Below are 24,335 nucleotides of genomic sequence, written 5' to 3'. Positions count from 1 at the left end.
GTCTTCCTCATCTGAAAGACAAATTAAACAGGCACAGATTTCATGAAGTGAGGAGTGACTTTGAGTCCAGAAAACTTAAGGTAGTAGAAGAACTAGAAAACATTACACACTTCCCAATGTTGTTTCAAGACTTGAAAGTTACCACCACACTACAAACTCATTAAGTTTTGTTCCACTGTATTTCATATTTGTATGAAGCATCAGGAGCAGACTGAAAAAAAGCACAAGAGACTTAAAATTTGCCATTTAACTGCAAACAGTAAGAGAGGTGGGACAGATGTCTACAAAAAATTACCTCAGCAGTCAATTGGAAATCCTCTCTTTTCAATGAAATTTTAACAATGTGTAGGAACGACTGTGATCATAACAAAAGTGTTTGGATAACATCAAATCAGTGAACACTTACATCGGGGAGATGATTAGATAAACAAGCAACAGAACTAGACTAAAAAAAAAAAGTATTAAAATACTGAGATTGACACAAAGGAAAATGAAGTATTTTAAGTGTTTAAGCACAGTATCTCACAAGTCAAAAAAAAGAAAAAGAAAAGAGGTCTTAGTCATGGTATCAGAGACATTCAAGCAAGTTCTGTCCAGCTTTCATAGGTACATAAAATAACATGTATCCTTTTTTTTTTTTTTACAGTGTGATAAAAGATGTGTGTGTGATGTGCAACAAAGTGGGGCATAAAGAAAACTGTCATCAAGCTAGTTAAGAAACATGAAGTAGGATAGCTTCATTGGTAGCTGGGAGACAAGTTTTAGCTAGCTTTAGCATGGATTAGTTGTGGAAAAGATTGTACTTCTTTCTGGAACAAGCTATGGAACAAGTATATGTTCTCAGCTTTCTGCTATCTGGCTGTTATCATCTGGTGGGGGAAAGCTCAGGACTCATATATCTAAACTTACATATATGTCAAATTAGAAATTCCAGGCTGGGTTTGAACATGAGCAGTGTGTTCTTACAGATACAATATCAATTTGTAAGTAATATGAGGTATTCTGTAAGGTATAGAGGGACTTTACACAACTTAAAATAGATGTGAAAATATCCAGCTTTATACAAAAAAACAGACTAAATTGTTTTTCAGTTGGCCTTTTAAAATTACAAGTTTTACTATGGAAAAAAGTCTGATTCAACTGCCATTAATTTTCTAGAATAGACTTAAGTCATTTAAACAGTTGTAATGATCAAGAACCTGAACAGTGTTCAGTTCTGAGTCATTAAAATACCTAGAAATGACTGACTTTTACTCAAAACTTCATACACTATGGTGAAACTCAGTAATACTAAAATTTCTTCTGGGTGAGGGCAGAGGAGTAGTATAGAATCTGAGCACCTCATTTGTCAAATGTCACCTTTTTTGCTTCTGAATTTCACTTTGCCTGTATGAAGTGTTGAAAAATAATTGAGTTATTAATAAGGTGTTAGTATTATTTTTTTCCCCAATATACTTGATTTACACAGTTTTCCTGATGAAGTTGTCTATCATTGAAGGAATTGTAGGATTAAGTGTGAAACCGGAGATAGACCCTTGATGAGAAAGAAACAGATCTCCTCCTCTGTATTTTCCTTAGGTGTGAAATGAAAGTAGGCTTAAGACATGAAATCAAATCTGAGATAGCAAATATGCCTTCACAAGCATTTCTTGTCTCAGTTAAGCTAAACAGAGAAAGAACATTTGCATTTTAGCTGACCTTGCTGTTAAGAAGGGAAAGAAAGAGAGGAAGAGTTATCCTGAAAGTTCATTGTGCTAAAGAGCTGCCTCCATGAACTGAGACTATGATTGGGTGAAGGATTTTTGTCTGCTACATCAGTATTCTGGTAGCAGGAATATTTGCTATACTTTCTCCTCCAAACAGCTGAGTGATGTCTCGGGAGGGAAAGCTATTTCATGGGTTTAACAGTCATAGTCCAAAAGACAAATAGCAGGACTGGGATTTGTCTGGATTCCACAGTATACTAAAATAACATTTCTCTGTCCTGTCACCAATTCAGTGCTGAATACCTGGTAAAAAAACCCCTATACTTCCAATTGTGGGTTAGAAAGATAAATATTGGCAAGTCAGATTTAGATGAGAAATCATCTGACCTGTGCCCTTTCTATACACCCTGGAGCAATATGAATTTCTCCATATGCCTTTTGGAACAAGGTCAGAAAGTGAAATATTTTAACAAAAGAATGAGAAAACATGGAGATATGGCAGGCACACATAGAAGCCAGGTGACATGATATTGACAGCACTAACTCCACCAGTACATGATGAAATAGTGAAGAAAGTATTGTCAAATGATCAAGAAGAAAATATCACTCAGTCCAGATGAGATTCTGTTTGAAGTGAAGGAAGCCAAATGCATGGAAGATAGTCTATCAAATTGAATCAAGCTAGATCAAGTAAAATGAAGCTGTAGACAACATGAGACCTCCTAGAACAACAAAACCAAAAATTGCAGAGCATCCTAGAGATAATTCTTCTTTTTATACAGTACATCCCACACGAGACACTGAGACAAATGTTATGAGAGAACCTATCATGACAGTGTTTTTATCACCGCATGATGTTATGACAGTTCAGAATGAAACATAGAATAGCTATACAAATTTTAATGATCCTAGGAGTCACTAATGAAAGCAAGTATATTTAAGGTACAGGATTTTGTCTGCCACAAAGGAAAACAATTTTTGTAACTTCTTATAGAGCTGCAACAGAAATAACAGAGAGTTATATTCAAATCAAGAAGGAACTACTGGATATTGTTTGCTGAAAAAAATAACCTCATCAAGATATGCATGGAGTAAAGGCTGAAGTACTGGGAACTTTGAGGTAACATTGTCCAAAGGATTTGAAAAGCACGTACAAAATTACAATAGACATATCAGGCTCATGAACAGGTAAATATTTGTTGCAAGCAGATTTGAGGGACTTTAAAGTGTAGCAAGTTAGGAAAACCAAGGATGAAGTGATGAAAAAAGTAGCATTTAATGCAGATGAGACCCTGTGCTATATACAGACATGACAAGCAGCAGAAAAGGACACAGAAAGATCCCATAATACTACCTTGTCCATGTTTTTAAAGATGAGCTGGCCGTACAGAAGACTAATTGAATCCTAATATACATCTGTACACAGCCTTGAAGGAAGGTTTTTCTTACAATAACACCTGCTGATGGCAAGCAATCAAAGCATTATTCTTGGCATTATGACAGAAGAAATACTTAACATTTGCATGAGCTGACATCAGGCTGTTCAGAGTACAAAACTTTGTGACAGGCACAACTTTGCAAATTTTAATTTGTCATAGTTTAGGAATATATGAAGCATTTCACAGGAGGAGACCCCAAGCAATCAGAAAGGAAAGCTTTGCTCTCATGAGTTTGCCTCATAGATAAACTATTTTCTTAATATGTACTTGGTACTTTTCTGAACATGAAAATATTTTAGTTCTGCCAGAAAGTCAGATCTAGATTGTAGTTTCAGTTTTCATAATGAGTTAGAGTGACCAAGTCCCACTAAGAGAGAAATAGAACATTTTGTAAGATATGGGGAGTAAAACTCATTCTTATTCTAGGTATTCTCCATCTAATGAAATGGCTCATTCCATTAAAATATGGATTTTTGTTACATGATGAAACATTCAACTTCCTCTTCTGGAACAGGCATACATCAATTGTGCAATGGTGTCCTGCCCTGAACCGCTGACAGTGTGATGATTGTTAAAAATAACCCTTCCTTCCTTTACATGAGTTCCTTTACGTGCACGGATAGTACCTGAAATGGTGCACTTCAGTGTGACTATAGGATGAGAAAATACTGATTAAAAAAATGCACAACAAACAGGACTATGGAGTAACACCAAGAGCTAATAATCTTTTCGGGTTCAAGAGCATAAGACAGCTGGGTTATGCTGCTGTAGCATAGTCTGCTGCTATGGCTATAGACTATAGCCACAATGAACATTACTGATGCAACGACAGAAGGTATAAAGGTATTTGGAGACGCCAAAATGTGTAATGGGAATGGATGTACGGAAACTACCCAATATCAGAAGACCAATATGAGTAATGATCAGTGGTTGTATCCAAGGCTGCCTACAGTGAGACTCAACAATACTGTCTGCTGTTACACAGGCTGCACCAAGACCACAAAGGCATGGTTAGGCATCAAGAAGGTGGAGACCCATGAGATAGATTTAGACAGGGTCCCTGTTCCTGCATGCAGGAGTAGGCTGAAACAGGATTACACTGGTTCCCAAACATAGAAACAGATTGAAATAGGATTAAAGAGTCTGTTCTAGTGGGTAAAATTTAACAACCTCTGAACTAAGCTGTGGAAGGTTAATTAATAATTTTTCAGAAGTTCTGTAACATTCTGCTCATGCCTGAGGGCTGGATGATGAGGACATTGACTAAGATGTGATTTAGTGGGAAAGAGTTTATTAAAGACAGCACAGGTCTAAGTTGATATCCTTAGTTTCACTCTAAGTTCCTGAGACATTGAAGGCATTACTTTCATCATGACTACATATATACAGTTCTTGTGGGTTTTATTTGGGTTTTTTTGTTTGCGTTTGTAAGAAGACAACTTGGCATTTAAATTTATTTTTTATCATTACTTTATGTTTTGTTCAACACAAAAAATATTGGATCAAAAAAACTTTCTCAAAACCTGGCCCTGACGCTGACAGCTATTTTGCAATAGTAATTGATCTTATGTGGGGAAGTATTCAGCAAATAGTTATATGAGTTCAGCAAATGTAAAAGTCATCCCCCCAATAAGCCAACATCTATGACATGTCATAGGTTTTATGGGCTTGTGGATAGGTTTATGGATAAATATTTTCTGCTGATTCAAATATTTGCTTATTTAAACATATTTTTTTGTTTAAACTTACATGATAATGATAATTCTGTATACAGCATTTCATAAGTGTGCTTTTGCTTTTGCTTTTGCTTAAACACTACTCAGAAAAAAAGTGGATTATTATACCAGAAGAACACAATATTCTTTGAGGTACAATGTTTTAAGTGTTGAAAACCATACAATATATAGTTATTACAACTTATCAAAACTTAAATACTTTGCTGTCTAAGTCTCACTTGGATAAACAGTTGCATGCATATTACTGAGTTACAGTTCTCAGATTATTTACTCATGGTGCAATGCTGATAAGTACAAAACATCAGAACGTGCATCTTCAAAAGTTACGACGAGCTGAAGGATTTTCTGTGAAGTGTATTGCACTTTCTGGTCCAGGAATGTGAATATGCAAAATCCAATCTCATAAAGGTATAAGACTTGAAATATAGCTTGAATATATAATTAATCATTATATAAATGTAATATTTGCTATTTTTAAAGTCTCATTAAAGTACTAAAACATTCCCACTTTTTGATTGTATCAGTACAATCTCTGAGGTTTCTTTAAGTAAGCCATTGTCCTTGCCTAGAATGTTTTGACCCACATTAAAAATCTAGTCTTTACAGACTTGCCAGAAGCAAAATAAGAAACCTTCCCAGTTGCTCCTCCACTATACACTTTAAAATGAGATCACATTGCTTTCTTGTTATCCAGCACAGGTGTATCCTGCCAATATGGTAGCTGGAGTTAGGTGGGTAAGAGTAACAAGATTGCTTTAATGAGTCATGAGTTATGTTCATATAAATGCATAATTGTTGTATTTGCGTGCTACTCACTGAAGGCTGATGGCAAAGTTATAACTGAATAATCACTAATTCAGTTTTGAATTTCCTTTCTTAGTGTACCATTAGTTTAAAGAAAGCTAAGTCACCAAGAAAATTTGGATAAATGTGCATCTCAAGCCAAAGTGCATTTTTCACAAATGAGTTCACTAAGGCAGCATAAGCATTTATTTTTTTTTAAATTCAAACATTCGTGACAATTAATGTTGTCTGGATTTCAGATTGAGGTGAAAAATTGATTCATTCTGGATAGTCCTAGTTCTGCAAATATGTAGTTAAGTCTCTCAGTGTTGCTAGACATTACAAATACAGAACAGAGAAGATCTGTTTTGAGTAGAGGCAAGGGAAACAAAAGGAAAAAAAGTCCTATTGTCACATCAATTCAATTTACAACAAAGGTATATGCTGAGTCTCTCTAAAGGCTCTCTTTATTACCTGCTCTTCTCCTTGCATGTTTTCTACTGGATAGTCATCATTTAGAAAGCCCCTGCAGGGCTTCTGTGGTTCTCAAAAGGATGTGCAATAGAGTATGTCACCCAAAATAATTATCTGCAACCACCATCTTACCTTAGGCTACATGTCAATATGCACTCACGTGGTACTCAGAGACTGCATCTAATTTGGACCTGAAGGCAGATGTACGTGAATAATACTTGCAGCAACAATACAGGATTGAAGCTACAGTGGAACTAATTTATTAGTTAAAAAGGGCATCAGCTGAAGAACTACAGTGTCTTTCATACTCTTGGTACTGTGATCTTTTTCCTTTTTCTCAGCATCCAAGAATGAAATTCTATGGTGTCTTAAAGAAGAGACCAAAAGTACTAGCCCTGCAGCATTTAACTTGCTTTCTCAAGGTGCCTGTGAGGTGGTTCGGGTCTTATTCTGGTGTAAATAAAAACATATTCTGAGGTTAAAGGAATTATGCTGCTTTAAAAATGTGTGTGAAAGAGGAAGAAAATTAGGTCATATAATTATATAATATAACACTATGAACTATAAACCAAGCAAATCAAAGGGACATTATCATGTAGAAATCACTATGATAGCTATACCAGAATTTTAGATGGAAGTTGTTACACATATTTGCCAAATGTGTAAGGTAAACAGGAATACATAATATAAAGTTACAGAACATTAAATGCCTTTTACATGGCATTTGTCTTCACAGAATTCATGTGTGCTGGAGTGGATAAAAAAGTTAAATAGCATTGCTGTGACCCTTGTGAAGAACTAAAAAGGCAGGAGAAAACATCAGGTGAAGAACTTTGTTCGCCAGTGTGTACCCAAAAGTTTCATTCTTGCCACAGCTCGCTCCTCGGCCCACAGCTGCAATGAGGGACTTGCACCATTGAAGCAAATATGGGCAAAAGTTCTCTAACTCATAGATATTTTTAAATGGATGAAAAACTTTTGAGGTGATATAGCAGAGGGAATTATATGGGTGTGTTCCCACAACTGGGAACATAACTTGCAGTTTTGTCCTAGACCAACTTGAACATTTTCTTGGCTCCAGCCTGAAGCAATTCACAAAATAATCATTGTGAAGCAGACTCCTCTGCCCAGTACTGACCTGTGGGCAGGAAAACGTGCTATTCCCATGAAGATATAATATCACTTCAAGAAACTACACTGAAGTTCACAATAATACCAATAAATTTCTTAAGCATGTTTTTTTGTGTTCCTTTACGATCTCTTCCCCTCAGCTTTTCAGACCATGTTGCACTTCATGAAACAGAAAACTTGGAAATAATCACACAGCTCATGATACCCACTTCCCTGAAGTTACAGTAGCCACGGCATAGCCATTACACGTCAATGGTCACCAAACACATCAGTAGGAGCTTGACAGTTGTCCGCAGAGACCAGCACGCCAATTAAAATGACCCACAGTAAGATGGCAAGACTGAGAGCACTACCAGTGCTTTAGATTTGTACTTCTGAGGAATTTGTTAAACAAAATGACCTATTATCTACCTATGGAGCCTAACACTTTGGGACTCCACCTCAGACAAAACATTTAGACAGGATCTTCAGTGAATTGTGCAGCATTGTATACAGCTATAGGAATTTACAGGTTCAATTTTTAATTTCATTTACATACATGTGAGCAGTTTCTGACTCATGGGTAAAGCTGCTGTAGAGGGTATCACAATGTTGAATGGCAGGACTCCGTAGAAGACAGGAGCTAACATAAATGCTCAGTTTGCCAAAACCATGAAAGAACTAATGTAGATTAATAATGCAGTCTAAATTAAATTATTCCTTCTTTTGTGAGGTCCTGAGTGTTAGAGTGTATAGCAGTATCAGGCATATAGTATGGGATAGTCTTTTTCAAATATTCCTTTGTTCAAACAGCTTTCCACAACTGACTACCATCCAGTCCTCATTATATTACTAATTATATTCTAATTCCATCTAAAAGAAAATTCAGCTATGCTAATCAAGTTTATTTGTACATCTGTAAAAGGCTTTTCTTGTCCCCTTTCCATACCTTGACTGTTGATATAAAATCACGTGTTCTGTTTATTTCAGAATGCAAGGCTCTCAGGACAGAGAACAGTCATTTTTCATTGAGTAGTTTCACAGTAATGAGTCTACCTATTACTTCCTTCCATTCAAATGCACAATTTTCAGGTAAGTTATTCTTCTGGGTCATAATGCCAAGCAAATTTTATCTATCAGCTCCTCATTATTTTGAGGTGACTGTTAATGTCTACTCCTAATAAAAAGAATTCATCGAAAAAGTTTGTCTAAAGGAAAGTACCACTTTTATGAAGTCATTTTCTTTGTCAAACAATACCGATGACAACTGTGTTTCATATACAGAAAGATAAATGAGGTTTGGAACAGCTAAAAGAAAATTTCACCTTGCTTATTCTTTATATTCCTTGATACATCAGGAATTGAGGCATGAAATATGCCATCACAAGACTTTGCAGAATAATCAAAGTATTTTAAGATTATACAGTTGAACTTAGTATTGAATAAGCTTTCTGTTATTATTAAAAGATTTGAACAATTCAAGTAATTATTGGTCCCTTAACTTTTTACAACAACATCACACTCCCTTCTGTACAAAGCATAAAAGTACTTTGAGTACAGCAAGGGCATCTCCTCGTACAAAGCACTTGGCATATTATAGATGCCAGAAGAAATACTAAAAGAGACTAGCAACAGTAGTCATAATAATAATAGATCTATTGCCTTAGGAAAACACAGTTTAAAAAATCTGGTCAGACCAGTGTGCGAGGAGCTGTAAATAATGCACTGATGGCATTACATGGCCTACTGCTCGGAGACCACCGCTCCAGGAAACATCTTCTAATAATGCCATCCCAGAGACTGACTTTGCTGCCTTGCTTTTATCACTTGAGTACTTTTATTTCACTCATATATATAACTTTTCCTAAAAAAGTTGTAAAGTAATCTCCCCTAAAATGTAATTGGATTTCTTTAATCTGTTTTTCTTTTGAACCCAAAATACAGGGGTTGTAAAACTTAAAATTACTGTTGAGCAACTGTGACAAAACAACAACCCATCTAACACAAATGCCTCAATTTCTACAAATAATCAGAAAAATAGATTTCCACAGACTGAGAAATTGAAAATGAATAAGCCATATCCATTCTTTATGACTTGTTACAGCCAAAGCACTAGCTACACTTCACCTTTTCCTGACATAGCCATTACACACATGGGTCTAGATCTGAGCAATATAGTTCAGAGGTCTAGTGAAAGATCTCTGGCTCCTACCAAACATCTTGCTGTACTGTCCATCATTACTATATATATGACAGATGGGGTTAGTACTGTAGTCCAGATGATTTTATCATTGACAGCCTCCATATCTAATTGCAAATAGCTTTTGGAGGTAACACTAGCAATAAGAAACAGCCAGATCTTACATAACTGGTCATGGCAAAGCACTAGAAAACAAAAATGTTACACTTTTTTTTTTTAATTTGGAGTTGAGATGAACAGTGTCCACAACATTATGTGGGAATAACTTAAACCTAAGTTTTTAGTAATAAACTTCTCTAAATGAGTAACAACATTACAGTTTGATTTGGTACAATTTCAAGGACTAACAATACTCATTCTTTTGCTTCGGTATAAAATCTGACACACCACTGGGCTGGATGTTATTTTAGATTCACTGAATGCAAGATAACCACATGTATTAGACAAGTCTTGTTATATTACATTAAATTTACTAACTAGAGTCTAAGAGAAAATACTTATATTTTCCTCACATCAGTAATCATGTTCACTACAATGGGATTACATAGAGAAGTATAAAGCAGTCAGAAGTGATGTATTTAATAAATCAGCAGTTTATAGCACTAAACATTTTGTAGTATCTAGGTAACATCTAATATTTTGAAAATTCTGCCAGAGCCAACATCCTGGAAATACGCTTAGATGGAACAATGGCAAACAAACTTATTAGTCCCCAAGGCACCACCAGCAGATGATATTTCAAATAGAAAGGAAAGAGAAAACAATATTTCAATTATATGAACAAGCCCTTACCTAGTGGCTGCCCTGCGATGATCCTGGCATTCTCTCCTGCCACCGCAGCCCTTGCGTGCCTCTCGCTCATGTACTGTACAAATGCATAACCTTTGTGCACTGAGCAGCCAACTATTTTCCCATACTTTGCAAAGATTGCTTCGATGTCGCCTTTTTTGACAATGGCTGTGTTCAGATTACCGATGAAGACTCTGGAGTTGATGGACTTTGGGTCGTTCTTATTGGTGACGTTGCTGGTCTGTGTTTTGCCGGTCATGGTTGGATCACTTGGCTTTAACCCTTAAATAAAGAACAAAGAGAATTATGTTTCAAAGCATACAGTGACCCCTGACTTTGGATGATTTTTCCAGCAGTAATTCACTTTTCATTTTCACTTAGGGTGAATCTAAACTCAGAAGAGTTGTACATTCTAAAAATTATTATCAATAAAGCCAAGGTAGCACATTTTAAAATACTGTTCATAAGTCAAATTAAAGCTTCTTATTTTTATAGATATAAAATATACCAATACATCTCTTAATACAATGCCGTCATAGCGGAGCTTTACTGTAATCATATGTGGATTTCTGCTTAGGAATTCAGTATTGACTTTTTAAGTACCTAGCCATCTAGAAACTGCAAAGCAAGAGAATGAATCGTTATCTTATGTCAAAGAAATGAACATTCAAGGCCATGTAGAGAACAAACTCTAAAAATGAAAGACAACTCTGCTTTTGTTTGGTAAGTGTCAGCCAGAGCACATTTCTCACCAGTTAAGTATCATTGACAGTTGTGAGAAGTGCAGGGCAGGTAACATACAGTTCTTTACTACGATCAATATGTTTCTATCAGAACAATTTTCCCTATTAATTCAGTACAAAAAAGGAAAGAGAAAAGACAGGGAAAACTCAAGTGACTTATGTTCCTAGAATTAAAAAGTATGAAAAAAAACTTTCTTAATTATAGGAACACAGATTTTCTTGCTGCTTTGCTCTTTCCTCTGAGGTCGCAAGTCTAAATGCATCCTGGCGTGTGTCAAATGGAAATATCCACATTATTCCTGGGAAAGAATTGGCAAAAGAGAAAAAAACCCACACCACTCTTTGTGTTCATCTAGCCTCACACTTCTGGAGTGCACCTGATTTTCTTAATATGTATGCAAATTCCACCTGCCAGCAGGTCCCTCCATTTACATCAATTTACTTAGATGGAGGTGAAATGAAAGAAGTTGTCCCATGCACTGCTGGGTTTTCCTTAGCTATATTAGGCAATAGAAATGTCAAAAATATGCACACCTCTAAATAGTGAAAACTTATTTTGTCAGAAGGACATCATTTAGACAGCAGTCAAATATAGGTCATGTCTTACAGCTAAGAATTATGTTACTATTTTTTAACCTGTTCTTACTTTTGATCATATCACTGTAACAGCTCAGGCAAGAAGAGAATCCAGTTAAATACTGCTCACAGTTAAAGCTCAGTTCATCTCTCAAGATGAAAAGGAATAATGACCTCTATTCTGGACACCTAAAGCTTGCACTAACTAGCAGAAGTTTCATATTTTAAATCAAAAGCTACCATATTTTAAGCTAGACTGACGAAAAAGGAAACCATTGTTACTGAACTCCACACAATTCCTGGTGAACAAAGCGGCCACAGCCACAGCCTTCAGCACTTTGACCGCCTCCATCACACAGGATCCAAACCCCACCCTTCAGGTAAGAACACACAATGGAGATGTGTGGGCAGTCCTCCCGAGTCCTAGCAAACAGTCTGCTTTATTAAACCAATGCATGCAGTGAAGCTATCAATCAGTCAAATAGCTTTCACTTGCCTAACAACGTAATATGACAGCTTACTTCATATTACAACATTTAGAGAAAACTGTAGAAAACAAGAAAAAATGTGTTTTCTTGTAAGTTTATCAACTTTAAATACACTCTGGAAAAACAAGATACTGTATACATGCACAAATTTCATCATGGAAAACCAGTAAAACTGCCTTGACCAAAAGCTTTATCATATGACAGAGTCAATACTGTATAATTCTAGATTGCTGTGCAGATCATGCATGTTGGAGTCATGTCTATATATAGTTAACTTGAATATTGTGAACAGTTGTAATAGTACGCTTGGTACCATAACAGTTTGAAGACAAACCACCTATGAAGCATAAATATAATGCACATTCAGCTCCATGTAGGCATAGACTGTTGATATTATCTGAGAACTAGTAAGTTTAAACCCATTTTAGATATACCTGTATTTACACAGGAGTCAAAGTGACAGTATCATAGCCATGTTAGCGTAAAGAGCCCTAATGACCCAAACTAAAGAGGTAAGGTGGCAGAGTAGCTAGGCATAAAGATAAAGGTTAATGCAGTCAAGTACCTGGTGAACAGGGAATCACTGGTGTCCCCTGAGGTGCCAAGATACACACCTCAGTGTGCAAATACCACTTTGTTTTGGGTTTGTGTGGTGGGGTTTTGGTAGCGGGGAAGGGGCCGCAGGGATGGCTCCTGTGAGAAGCTGCTGGAAGCTTCCCCGACTACAAGTCAGACCCGCCTCTGGTCCAGGCCGAGCCCATCAGCGACAGCGGTAGCGCCTCTGGGAGAACAGATTTAAGAAGGGGAACCTGCAGTGAGTAGGGGATTGGAATGTGAGAGGAACCCCTCTGCAGATACCGAGGTCAGTGAGGAAGGAGGGGGAGGAGGGGATGCCCCTGCAGCCCGTGGTGAGACGGCAGGCTGTCCCCCCCCAGCCCATGGAGGGGAGCGGGGGAGCAGATGCCCACCTGCAGCCCGGGGAGAAAGGAGCCCACACTGGAGCAGGGCGATGCCCCCCAAGATGGCCAGGACTCCATGGGAAAGCCCGCGCTGGAGCATCCTGTGCCTGAAGGACTGCGGCATGCAGAAAGGACCCGTGCTGGAGCAGTTAATGAAGAACTGCAGCCCGTGGGAACAACTCACGTTGGAGAAGTTCATGGAAGACTGTCTGCTGTTGGAGGGACCCCACGCCGGAGCAGGGGAAGAGCGAGGAGTCCTCCTTCCCCTGAGGAGGAAGGAGCGGCAGAGACAATGCGTGATGAACTGACCCCAAACCCCATTCCCCATCCCCCTGCGCTGTCTGGGAGGGAGGAGGTAGAAAAAATCAGGAGTGAAGTTAAGGCCGGGAAGGAGGGGGGAGTGGGAGGAAGGTGTTTTAAGATTTGATTTTGTCTTCTCATTATCCTCCTTTTGATTTGATTGGTAGTAAATTAAATTGATTTTGTTTTTTACCCAAGTCGAGCCTGTCTTTTGCCTGTGGCCATAATTGGTGAGTGATCCCTCCCTTTCCTTGTCTCAACCCACAAACTTTTCTTTATATTTTCTCCTCTTCATCCCACTGGGGCTGGGGCAGGGAGGAGTGGGTGACCAGCTTCATGATGCTTTGTTGTCAGCTGGGCTTAAACCATGAGACACTTTTGTTGGAAAAACTTAATGTGGACAGTATTGTGTTCATCTTTATGAAGATCCAGCAAAAATGTATTTTTATATAGCTTCTAACACAATGAGGTGACCTCAGCTGGTATATTTGGACACGACTGACACACTAATAATAAAAATGACAAGGGGACAAAATCTACAGAAAATCTTCTGCTGGACAACACTTGTATGAAAATTATACACAACACAACTCTTTAATTATTACCATCACAACTGTTTTCAAAACGCCAGAGTACTATACTCTGTATTTCCTCTATTGTTTAGCCATTTAACATGAGATTTAATGAACTATTCCTTTTTTTATTTCATGAAAATCCTCATTTTATTTTTGCCCAGTTTTGCTATGCACTAATTTAAATAGACTTTGAATAGGACATTGAATATCTCTCTCTTGTAGTTCTTTGCAATGCAAATTTACAATATTTTTATAACACAAAGAAAAATAGTTGTCTGGTGGTTTCTCTCATATTCAAATGAGGAGTCAGAAAAACATGCTGCAGAAATTCAAAGGTTGAGAATAATATTAACATGTGAATAATTGAGATTTGATTGCCTTGCTGGTTGACATACAATACTATTGTGAATATTTCATAAAAAATCAAAGATACATGGGATCTTCATTACAATGAGAAAGAACTTATGGTAAGTTTTACACCTCACTTACAATATGCATCTGTGAATACTGAATTATACCTATCTTCTCTGAGCTATCAGTAAAATCACAAGCATTGTAACTCATACAACCACAGAAATAAATGAAACAGTGAGAGAAACATATCTGAAATAATCTCATTTCCTTGCAGCCTTTAATAAGGTATCTTGCTAATTTACTATTATTGCAGTGACCCTTTCTGGTAATAAATATCCTCTATATGCCAAACATCTTTTAAGAAATGCTTTATGAATAACATGTAGTTGTCAATACACTTCATCATATTTGTTTATTCAATACACTTCATTATATACAGCATTGTTTTATAGTGTAGCTGATTTAATTATCCTACCTAGAACTAACTAGTTTAAGTCTTGGTATACTTGAACCTAAAATTTATAAATTAGACTACTTCCATTACTAGATAGATCACTGATTGAAAGCGTAAAGTTCACAAATCTGTTTTAAACATTAAGATTTCTAAAATGTTAAACAGGAATGAAAATGCAAATAACTAAAATGAGGTTCCTATTGTCCAGCACACACATGGGACAAGTTTAAACCAGTTAATTGGAAGTGCTTAAGATGGGGGCAGATTTTAAGCCCTGGCTTCCTTCACTTTTCCAGCATTTTCTGATGAAGTTCAGTTAAGCACCAGCATGACAAAGCATTGCTTTGTGGCTGTGAAACTCATCTTCAGTCCATAAGATGAACACTTGAACTCACATCTCCCATTTCATAGATGTTCCTCCTATGGTGCTGTGCCTAACCCCAGAATAGTGAAGACAACGATCCGTTTTACATTTGTGCTGTGTCCCAGTGCAGGGAAGAGCACAGGACCTGAAGCAAAGGGAAACGGTGTAAGTTGTCAAATTCTACATCGCAGTAACTCCCAGGCATTTCTTTACGGGGGTAGGGGCAAGAAAGGACCGTGGTAGTCTTACTGGACCTCTGCTCCCTATGCTGCTTAGGCATTTTACCAATGACTCTTCACAGTAAAAAAAAATAATGAAAAATTTGGCTTTGAAGAGACAGAATTATTAAAATGTTTATCAAGAAAAAAAATTTAAGGCCATAATATATTTTCTTTCCTTTTGAATTACTTTTAAGCAACAGTGACAACATTAATACTTCTGTAGTGTTGCAGACAAATTTAAGATGTTTAAACATTGGAAGCGTCCTTCTGTGGGTGAAATGTCCTACAGCATAGATTTATCCTGCATTGCTACTAATATTTTATGGAGAAAATTTAATATTCATGTTAATTCCTTTAACAAGCAGTCATTCAAAACTATTTTATCATCTCAGTTAAATCAGTCCTTGACAAACCCCTATAAAATTTAACATACCTGTTGGAAGTAAGAATATTGGATATTTCATGGTGGGGGCGAGGGATGGAAGGAGGGAAGAAAGAGAACAGAAAGCTATCAGATAAAATATATTTTGTCTTGGAAAATCCTTTCTTCTTTATATTTTAAATTCATTTTTAATGAATTACTATATCTAGGTCACACAAATAAAGAAAAAAAGTTATGAATAAGATGTTTAGTTAAATCCACATCAAAATATTCCGGGCTTTTCCAGTCTTCATTAAAGTTAAAGAATCTGCTTCCCCTCTCTCCCCCCAAGATATCCTGCCTTTTTATTTTTATTTTATTTTTTATGGCTTAGCTTTAAGTTTTCCTTTCAATTTTTTTTAAGAAGGGGTCGGCACATCATGTCTATAACACAGACAATGCTCCTTTCAAGCTGGCATTTCTGGAGCCATATAAATGACAAAATGTATCAATACTTGTTATGCCACATATTGTAGAAAAAGAAGGACTAAAAAATAAAATGATGTAGCAGATCGCACTTCATCTCCTGTTGTCAGTCTTCTCAAAGAGACAAATACTCTCTTTTTGGGGAGGGTGAATAAAATGTATCTACTTAAAAAAAAATCATCTAGATATTAATAGTATCATACCAAAAAATATCATAAACCACTTTTAGGAATACATTATTTTGCATTAGTTGTACAAACATTTGAAATAGTAAGGGGGAGATGTGCACTCTGTCTCAGGAGCAGCACCACCTCCAAGGAGGGACAGGAAAGAGAAGAAGGTCTGAGGTCTGTACAGGCAGACAGAAGCTACAGCTTCCTATTGCCCTGCACTAGCTCACGGTGCTGGGACCTTCTTCCACTCAAGTGGGCAGAAGAAAACAAAACCTGTCAGCAGAGAGTTATAGGGATTTTCCCTCCCATTCATATGCTCTTTGTTCTCAGGATACAGAAAATAACCGTACATAATCACATGAAGAAATACATTTCCCTAATATAATTTTTTTGATGAGCACTCTGATACGGGTCCCTTTTCCCCATCATATTTAACCCCTGTTAAATACAAGGCTTTCTCTATTTATGAAGTGTGAAATCAAACCATAGTCCTGTTGGCTGGGATAAGAAGATAATTCTAATAGCACATACTAGTATAGCTGTATAAATAATACAACAAATTCAGGAGAAAAATATTAAAATCAAATCTAAAAAAAAAAATTAGACTTACTTGGGATTCTAAGTGAAGAGGAGTTTGAAATAGGATAAAGATGTTATGTTACCTAAATATCTAACCCCATAAAGAGATATGCCCTTCCAGGGAATACCTGAGAGACCTGGACATTGAGGTCACTTAGCAAATACCAGAACGGGACCTTCAGTATTATCCCTCAGGTAATGCCTCACCTTTTAAAAAGTCTCCAGGAGAGAGAGTACAGTCAGGATATTTTGACACTAATGCAAGGCAGACAAATAAAGGGTTAACTTCCATACTTTCCTTTAACATGTCTTGGTTGCATTGGATATGTCTGTCCAGGAAACTTTTCATCTTGGGATGTGCTGCTTTTATAGGCTTTTGGAGATAGAACTGAACAAGATTTCTGGGTTGTTGTTTTTTTTTTTTTTTTAGAAAAAGGCAAACAGAAGTTGGTGACTTTTCCCTTCACTTCCAATATTTTGACCAGATCTATTTGTAGCCAGCTATCTCATCTCCTCCGAGTCATCATTTATCATTTATATAGCAAGCTATTTTAATCTTCCCTCATCAGTCATTCCTGCTGGCTTCTTAATAATTTTTAATGTATTTCTGACTTTCTACAGTTTCTGTGGCCTAAATCTGTTTTCAATCTTCAGTTTTAGGTATAGTGACACTAAAAGGTGCAGGACTGCTGTCTTTCTCTTCACTTGGTGACTTGGTGATACTATGGATTGCCTAAAAACAATCTTAGCTATATTTGCTGTCATATGACATTTCAAGCTAATCTCATGTTCACTAGGATTGCTTGGTCTCATTTGGCAGTGCTGCTTCCTCTGTGTTTTTCTTTGTCTTCAGTTTCATATCACTGTGAGGATTAAATGAGCCTTGGCAAGTAAGACAGTCTCCTACTATCATTTTTATATTTCTAACCTTCCTAATAGACTTCACCAGTTTTCTCTGCTCTCAAGGGACTTTACAGTCCCAAAGTAAAACATCTGAAATTTTAATCAGTTAATTGTTTTAATGCTTCAGAATTTAAAGCCATTATTTAAAACCAGGCCTAATAAGGATATCCATGGCATGGTTAGATGTTTCCCCTACATCACAGTTCTCATTCCAAACCTTCTCTGTTATGTATTAAGCTGTTTTTCGGGACACATGACATTAAACGTAGATAGGCCAATATGAAATAATTTTTCAAATTATTTTCAAGGGAAGAAGATTCTTTTGGCAAATTTGTCATGCTTTTTTAAAGTAGCATCCAATCTTCATTGCTTGTGGAATCACTATAAGCGATTCACAGATAGACTATTTCAGCCAATTTTATTCTACCAAAACCTCCAAGAAAACTCAGTAACATTATTCTGACTATAATTTTGCTCCCTTATATTTCCTCTATTATTTTATAAGAGTTTAAAATTGGATTTGAGGAATGTCATGGTCTAGGCTGCTGAATACCAAACAAGAAGTCAAGAGATTCCAAATTGTAATACTAGCTCTGGTACAGACTTGAAAAGAGGCCTTATGCAAGTCACTTAATATTTCCACCTTGTCCTCTTTCTTCAGAAACTGGCAATAATACTGATGACATTCCAGCTCAGTGGGTTGTTGCATGAATTGAAATGAAAGAATGCAAAACACTGCAAAAATGCTGTGGCACTAAGAAGTTTAATAGAAAATATACAGTTGAACTGAAAACATAGGACTTTGTTTTGAGGATTAGTGAGAACTTTTTTTTTCCTTTCCATACCACTCATACCTATATATTCTAAGTATTTTTCTGTATTTTCTATTCATGGGTATTTTTTACAATTTATCTCCCATATTAGATGCTAAAAATAATCATTTTATCTTTCATAATGGAGAGAGGGATTTAAGAGTACTTGACTTTCATAATCAGAGGCAAATTAGAATCACATTTGCTATTGTATTCACTCCATAACGTCCCTCTCAGAAGTCTGTCTTGGGGATTTATGCCAGATGACCATATTTTGCATCTGACTTACAGGAAGAAAAGCTAGTACTGACAACAAAGTAATTCTGATATCTGACTATAGCTCCGCCAGTAACTTTCCCAAAATGATGAAGTAAATCACTGGTATACTGTGCTTTTGCTTTATCCATCCCATTCTTTTACCCTGGTTAGATTTTTGTACCAGTCGTGCATGAACTGCATCTTTAAAACCCAAGCACATCTGCAGGCAACATATGGTAGACTGCCACATCCCTACAGAGCCTTGGTTTTATTCCTTATCCTATACAGTGCATCCTGAGTCAGGAACCCAGGGTAATAGGCTATCATTCACCACAAAACACCTGAATGCCTTTCTAGTCTATCTAGAAAGTCTAGTCTATCTTTTCACATACTGAATCTCATGTGCATATATCAAAGTTGAAGACAACAAAGGTAGTCAAGAAACAAGAGATACTCTCACCACTGAGGATATGCAACAAGATATCTGAAATTCCTTTCCCTGAGAAAGCTTAGAGTTCATTGTGTCCACATTGCGGCAATGGAATTTTCTGCATGGGATTATTAAAGTTCCCATCATCTATATATACAGTATACAGGCATCTGATGAAGAAAAACTTAAAGAAAATCTGAATATAAATTGAATGATGATGTTGTTAGAGTCTTAATGTCAGTTTTGTATTTGGATCTGACCTCGGCTACTTTTTCCGCCACGATCATGCAACAATGAGCAGAGTCATTATAAACTAGATCCATAGACTCTCCTGGGCTTCTACCATCTCATAAACACAAATTCAAAGCTATCTGTGGAACTCTTCATCCTCTATCATCTCATCCTGAAGGCACCTGAAGCTTAATTGTACTTCGGTTTCCGACATTGAAGTTTACAAGTAGTCTAATGTTCTGCAGAAATATCTTTAAAATTTTTCAAGACTGAGGGGCTTGATATATGTAGCATGTTTAAATCTGCTCAAATTCATTCATTGACCTGTCTTGCCTGCAGAGACTATTTCAGTAATTTTCCTCTGTCATGACTGTTAAGGACACAAAACCCAGCAGTGGCGCCTTTCCCAGTGTTTTAAATGATCGTTCAACATTTAGGACATTCCCTGGGACAACGGAAATCTTCATTTGATTCCTCTGCTGCTGAAAATTAGAATGTGCATTCTTGGTCTCCTGAGAGTATGCCTTGACTCTCTTAGCCATCACTGTAGCATGGCTGCTTCAGAGTCTTACCCCTACATCTCCCTTTCTAGACTATCTTCAAAAGCATTTGACATTTACTTTGTAGTTAAATCTATGGGAGTTTTCATGCCAAAGCTTTACTAAGAACTTAACTTTTAATGCAAAAATAATTTTAGTATCTGACTTTGTTTTTCAGTTCTGTGCTGAGACATTGGAGTTAAATGAAACTTAGCATAGTAACATTCTCATTTTACTGAGAGATCACAAAGCCCGCAGTTCCTACTCTATGCCCCATACCATATAAAAAATCTCCTAGATAGTTTAAGAAACATGTTAAAAGCAGTGTGTTCAAATACTGTGTGTATCATTGAGAACTCCTGAAATGATAGTCTACTTTAATTTTTCTCTTTAAAATGCATTATATATACACACACAAAAAGTCTCATCTGTTCCCTCTTTAGCATTTCATGGAAAGCCAAACAAAAGTGGGATGAGAAACTTTTTTCCAATATTTCTCAATCTTTGTAGTCTCAGCAGTAACTTTTTGCTGCAGCAAGTAGATTCAAGTGATATTTTAATGTAGTTTGGGATTCTAGTAAGTCTTAGTGATGCTGTGATTTTACTCTAGCAGACATCTGATGCCCAAACACAATGGTAATATTCCCTACTTAGATAATTGTTTTGTTTATTTAATGCTCTTTTAGAGACTCATTTAAGCAAACACATTGAAATAATAATATGCCAAACATATTTTCCTAAAAACATTATCTGAACATTAATCAACCACATTAATACAGACTTTTTGATGCAAACCATACAAAACCTGTTGTCAATGTACCTTTTCTAGTAGTATGTTATTTGAGCAAATGGTGATTTTCCAGGACAGCACTTAATAATTTAATGTCAGCAGGTAACTTGGCCTCTGGAATCCAAATCTGTGTACATTTGAACGCTATGGAATTTGGTGCTGGCTGCGTATTCCTGGTTTTGGTCAACCTTTTGTAAATAGACAGCTTAGAAAAAAATCAGTTTATATTCAGTTATAAGTCTAAAATGTCATTCTCTCTTCTTGTACTGACTTCTTGTATCATAAATGTCATATTTTCATCACCTGACTCCTATATCACCTGTCTCATATATTCTCTGCTTCTTTCCAAGTCTACCTTACTCTGCTCAAGTCAATTCACACTATTTCTTACTCGAGTCCACTTTGTTTCTTCCATTCCGCTGAGTCCTTCCTACAGATTTTCATCATCCTCAGCCTTAGAAGAGTGACACTGGTATGAAGTTTGTCACACTGCTTTTGTTTTCGCTTCATATGGGTCTGTCCAGTGACTGGCTAATTTATTTGTATCAGAAGCTTTTTTTTCACTTGCTATTACTCTATATTGTACTTAAAAGAGTGTTGCCTTGTAAGTACTGGGACCAGCAGCACCTGAAGTGAATGTGATCTGTCATTCTCTATCAGGAGCCAACTGTATTACTACTCTGAGTGAAACTGTGGCCCTGCCAAAGTCAGTGGCAAAAAAGTAGGACCTGAACTGCAATTAAACTGAATTTTTGCCTCTTAATGTGCTTCAGAAGGAACCGCACTAGATCTTTCAACTGCATAGCATTTTTAAAGACTATAAAAGAATGATTCTAGTAACACTGAGTACATAGCACATTGCTTTTTTTCTTCTTTCCACACTTGTAGATACATATGGGACAGGACAGAAAAAGGGGAAAAGGAAAACATTTCCACTAAATTTTCAAAATGCAAAGTGGACTATGATTTCTTTTTAAGCCAAAAAATACAAGCCTGCAAAGAAAATTTTTAGAAAACTCAGTAGAAAGCATTAAAATCCAGAATGTTTAACATAAATATACTTCATATTATCTCCCCTGTATCACATGAGATCGGACAAACTTGAGTGTAAAGAAACCTCCCTATGAATCTTATACTTACATAATTTATTTTATTGATTATACTCAATCTCAGACGTCATGCTGTAGAGCTGTTAAATATCTGATAGGAGTGCAGTAAAAACTGGTTAGAGCAAATAATTTACAATGAATAATTTATCCCTCAAATTTTCTACCCTGTAAAGATTTTTCTATAGCTCTTGCTGTCACAATATCTAACCTCTGGTCTAATGGATGATATTTTTAGAAGGATTCATTATTAAAGTAACTCTGCTTTAAACCACAGTGCAAGCTTTCATTGACTTAACTGGGACAGAAAAGGGTATAAATTGAAAGGAGGGGGTTTTGCTGTTGTTTTTATATTATCGCCCGAAGTGAATCTGAACAGATGCACTTTTTGTTATTCAACAGCTTGTAATGAATAAGGAATTTTTTTCTTGTAAATATAGATCAGTTACAAACAGCTCTTTGACAGCACTTGAATTTCAATATTAAATAATCTAAATATTCTTTAATTTTATCTAGTTTACCTAGATTTAATTTGAGCTAGTATGTCCAATGTTATAGTTTGGTTCCAATTGACTTTTAGTGTGTTTCTTCCACCAAGTTTGCTCAGGAAGCTCTCAAATGTTAAAAAAAATTAACACCAATGAAATTTGGCTACTCAGAGCTGAAATACAAAAAGACCATGAAAGCAGGCAAAGTTAATTATGAGTGTGTATGAAATCCATGGAAGAAAGTTGCTTGTATTTTTTCACTTGGCTTAAGTGATCAGCTTTGGCAGCTCAAATTGATTATTTTCAGTCCATATTATCTTATCATCCCAACTAATTACAACACATGTGATGCTGCATGCACTTAACTTGGTCTTGTCAACAAATATTAATTATTTGACAGAGCTAATTATTTTGAAACTAAAACATATTCAGCAGGGACCACACTGGTCTTTTAACATGCAAGTCTCAGTTCCCCAACCACATTGCATACAACATAGAGTCTTTAATTTCCATCAGTATTGTTAGTTGTTCTCCTAATGTGATTATGTATTCTTATATTCCTTTTGGAAAAAAAAAAATAATCCTACTAAAGAGCATCTTATTCCTTTTCAGAAGTGTATAGCTGCTTTGTTAGCAGTACAACACCAATTCCTACATATCTCGTTTGTGTAAGTGATGAGAACTGCTGTGTAAGGAAGGAACTGCTTGTCAATTCTTGCACAAGTTACATAAATCCCTTTGAAGAAAAACATTGCTGGAATTATTTTAAATTCTAAGAGTAAACTGTAGCTGAGTATCATCACTGTCGTCATCATTAAATTGTGCCACTTAAAATAGCCTTTTATTATTTTTATCCATCCTTGCTGTGTTTTCTTTAAAACTGATTACATGTTGATTACAGATGTTCTGATAAGTTACTCAACTCCTGATTATTGGGAAAATTTACCAGATGTTATGGAGTAAGAAACCAGGCTGGCAGACCAATAGGTACAGGTAACATTTTGAAGAGAAACTGGAATGCACCTACTTCTGTAAATCAAATCTGCTAAGCTAGCACAACTCCAATTTATGTAGGAATTTGCTTTTTAAATTACCTGTATATTTACAGCAAAAAGGTACTGATTTAATGCTTTTTACTGTTCTATTTTTATAATTTTTTTTTGTAGAAAGAGTTAGGACCCTTAAGAAGAAAAGATGTTTGAGGAAATGGTTACTAGTCCTTTATTTCTTTCACTTTAATAAATATGTGACTTTCACCCCTATCTTTAATATTTATGTAAAGGAAAGGTAAGTGTTATCAGTTTCTATAAAAGGAAAAGTACCTTCACAACAAAAATGGTTAGGAGATAGATCTGAACAAAATTTCACCACATAAGCATTTCTCAGAAGTTATTTCCTTAGATGTTTCCAGTAGGTTTTATTTAGCTTTCTTTTTCTGTCTGTCAACTCCTCTAAAGGGTATAATAAAAAAGAGTGTAAAGAAACACATTTAAGAAAGAGTGGAAAATTGCAGCCATCTCTGTTTTTTATATATTGGTAATCTAAAAATAACAACTTACTATTTGATGCATTTTCTTGTCTTCTGAATATTTGGAAAATGCTCTGAACAAGACACCCACTCTGCAATGCTGAAGTTCTTTTGGATATTGAGGTCTTTACTACCAGTCCAAGACAAATTAGGAGTTCTGTGTGCGCGCACATCTTTAGAACAGCAACAAATTATGTAGATCTGCACTAATGCTTGCTTTCCTTGCTGCAGCAGTATACCAGAGACCTGTGAATTGCTGTGACTGATACCAAAGGTAAAGTGTAGAATGTAGGATCTAAGGACAGTAAAGATGTCTGAGAGAGTCCTTTTGTTTGTTGCTGTCTGACCTATAAATCCTCGGGTGTGTAACTTACACATTT

The 24,335-nt window shown here is 36.2% G+C and overlaps 1 protein-coding gene across 10 annotated transcripts in view; it reads right to left on the bottom strand.

Annotated features, from left to right (window-relative positions):
- Nucleotides 1-24,335, bottom strand: part of RALYL (RALY RNA binding protein like) — a 404,805-nt gene that overhangs the window by 194,456 nt on the left and 186,014 nt on the right. For all 10 annotated transcript variants that reach the window (XM_052787239.1, XM_052787247.1, XM_052787248.1 and 7 more), the window contains one exon: nt 10,241-10,519. In XM_052787239.1, coding sequence (XP_052643199.1) covers nt 10,241-10,496 — 256 coding nt within the window. In that variant the 5' untranslated portion in view covers nt 10,497-10,519. The remainder of the gene's footprint in view (nt 1-10,240; nt 10,520-24,335) is intronic.

The sequence above is a fragment of the Harpia harpyja genome, chromosome 5, assembly GCF_026419915.1.
Source record: "Harpia harpyja isolate bHarHar1 chromosome 5, bHarHar1 primary haplotype, whole genome shotgun sequence".
NCBI lineage: Eukaryota > Metazoa > Chordata > Aves > Accipitriformes > Accipitridae > Harpia > Harpia harpyja.
The sequence above is the reverse complement of the archived record's forward strand: the minus strand, read 5'-3'. Positions and strand labels throughout refer to the sequence as shown.